The sequence below is a fragment of the Solanum stenotomum genome, unplaced genomic scaffold (genome assembly GCF_019186545.1).
Source record: "Solanum stenotomum isolate F172 unplaced genomic scaffold, ASM1918654v1 scaffold3043, whole genome shotgun sequence".
Lineage (NCBI taxonomy): Eukaryota > Viridiplantae > Streptophyta > Magnoliopsida > Solanales > Solanaceae > Solanum > Solanum stenotomum.
The window spans coordinates 22,692-25,163 of NW_026030970.1; the positions used below are offsets into that span (position 1 = coordinate 22,692).

General features: G+C 37.2%; 1 protein-coding gene across 1 annotated transcript; it reads right to left on the reverse strand.

The window, feature by feature from the left end:
• Window positions 1-313: 313 nt before the first annotated feature.
• LOC125851904 (late embryogenesis abundant protein 31-like) lies at window positions 314-1,647 on the reverse strand. The gene is made up of 3 exons (XM_049531648.1): window positions 1,318-1,647; window positions 652-972; window positions 314-493 (listed from the first exon to the last, which is right to left on the reverse strand). The coding sequence occupies exons 1-3, from the start codon at window positions 1,645-1,647 to the stop codon at window positions 323-325; spliced, it is 822 nt and encodes a 273-aa protein (XP_049387605.1). The 3' UTR covers window positions 314-322.
• Between the last annotated feature and the right edge of the window lie 825 nt (window positions 1,648-2,472).

Genomic DNA, 2,472 nt, shown 5'->3' on the forward strand with positions numbered 1-2,472 from the left:
GTTACTATAGCAAATTGTTTGTCTTACATACGTCTCATAATTCCATTCAATATCATGTGAAGCTTCTACTATCATCGGAAAGTACTTAGGCTAAATTTTATGTTTTATTTTTAAATTGTTGAGAAGACGTAAAAAAATGTTAACCGAACTTAATTATTTCATTATTTGTACATATAAGCCCAAACACAAACCCATATTACACGAACAGCAGTAATTAATCAACCGTAGTGACTGCACCGGCTTGAAAAACAAGTAAATGACATACATACAATACTTCTTCGACTATAACTGACTACTACTACTACTAAGCACAACACAGAGATTAGGATTGTTGTTGACTCCTTTCATTCATCCGGGCAGCTACAGTCACAGAAGCAGCTACTCCACCAGGAGTGGTGGACATGTCGTGTTTGTTCCGTAGCTCCGCCCCTACCACTCCTTCTGCATCCTGCCTCGTCGCTGCCTTATCTGCCGGCAATACCTTAGTAGCACCCTGCACAAGTTTAAATTAGCTTCAAGTTGAGTCTATCTACTATATCGAGTCTCAATTTATGTGGGACAATTCGAATATATCAATGGCACAACACTGGAATATCGAAATACAAACTTCTCACAGTAAAATTCATACGATATATATAATTTGTTACTAACCGATAAGACATCTCCAAGCTTAACTTTGTCCTCGTCTTTTATCATAGATTCATTGTAGGCAGCAGCCGACTGAGCAGTGGTTGCTACGCCACCAGGAGTGATAACATTGCTGCCTGTTGCGCGTATTTCAGCTGCTTGGATTGCTGCTGCATCGCATTGATCCACTGGTTTGCCCGGTATTGTTTGTCCAGCCGCTTCAAGAGCTTCTCCTATTGTGATTTCTTTAGTACTGCCTCGACTACCACCACCTCCTCCGGTGGTTGCTGCTCCTTGTGGCTGTCCTCCGCCACCTCCTGTTGGCTGAATGTATTGTCCAACTACCTTTATGTCATCAACCGTACATAAAATTAGCCGCTAATCAACAAATATAGGAGCTAGCTGACCTTTCAATTGGTGAAGTGCCAAAATGTTGGCAGTGACGGATTCAGGATTCGAAAAATAAACATAGTGCATGAAATTTGAACTTGAAACTTAAAGATGAGTTTTGAATTCCCTATACCACTAATTAAGTCGACCTCCAATCTTCTGTTTAGGTGAAACATTTGGAACTACGGTGGTCGTAATTTGGCCATTTTCATCATTTTATTTTGACGAAAAATAAGTGATATTTTACATATCAAATTGCGCGCAACTCATAATTAGTAGTTAATAATGAGACAACTTTACCTGTCCAGCAACTGATTCAGTAATAATATTAGCTCCAGGAACCGCCATCCCAGTAACCGTGACACCCTCTCTAGCCGCAACATCAGTAACATCACCCGGTTGAACCAAACCGGCGCTCACGTTAACATTAGCGGCAGATTGCATGGCAGCCGCTGGACCGCTCTTTTGTGTTTTCCCGAGCACGGCGGTCTCAGCGCTCTGCATCATGGCTGCATCTTCCGGCTTAACAGCTTTTTCTCCTAGCTCTCCAGAAACAGCAAAAATGTCGCCGTATTTGATCGGATCGGCTGCTTGATCACCTTGTTCCCTTCTTGGTTGTTGTTGACTCATTTTTTGTTAAAATTAAAACACTTGGAAATTATTAAAAGTAGATGTAGGATATGTCTAGCTAGCTCGAGCTAGAGGAAAAAATGATTTATATGAATGTGTATGGAAGAAGATTGAGGGATTGTTTGGATGGAGATGAGGGATTTTGGGACAAGTGGCTATTTGAAGTAATGTGGTGGCGTTAAACTATAGATATGGCAGGCCACTTGTCAAACTACTACTACTACTACCTTGAATAATGGCGGGTGTTGTGAATTAAGATAACTTTGTAAGGGTATATAAGTTAGACGTGGTAAATAAAACATATTCAGTTTATATTATTAGGTTGAGAAAAATATTGAACAGTTTTATTTTGGATCCAAGCTTAATTAGCTATTGTTAAAATTAAAAGGTTAGGTATTAAAAACATAGTTATGTAAATTATGTTGAAACTTTGTCTATCACCTTCATTAGTGTGTTATTACTTTGTTATGCATATTCTACGTTATAACTATATATATAATAGTGCTTGTGTTGGTAATCAAGTTTGTTACCGTGGGAGTGTTTGTAACTATTAAGCGCGGAGCTATATATATGGACAATTCAATAGAATTTAATAAATTTTGTTTGCTACATGGGCAATTTGATCGAATTTAACAAAGTTTGTTTGAATGGTATGTTTATATAACAAATTTATTAAATATATATAATTATTTAAAATTAAAATTCAATATTATCACTTAAAATTATTATTAGAAAATTTGATACTCATAAAATTAAATTTTTATTATTATAGTTGGTTATCCACTGCGGACGCTTGTATATTTTCTTCTATTATTCGCCTTAAGT

Bases quoted from the DNA above. Each gene is read 5' to 3' on its own strand.
- LOC125851904 (XM_049531648.1), bottom strand. From the start codon at position 1,647: ATGAGTCAACAACAACCAAGAAGGGAACAAGGTGATCAAGCAGCCGAT. The intron at 973-1,317 runs GTAAAGTTGTCT...GATGACATAAAG, and splicing joins CTGAATCAGTTGCTGGACAG to GTAGTTGGACAATACATTCA. The intron at 494-651 runs GTTAGTAACAAA...AAACTTGTGCAG, and splicing joins AGCTTGGAGATGTCTTATCG to GGTGCTACTAAGGTATTGCC.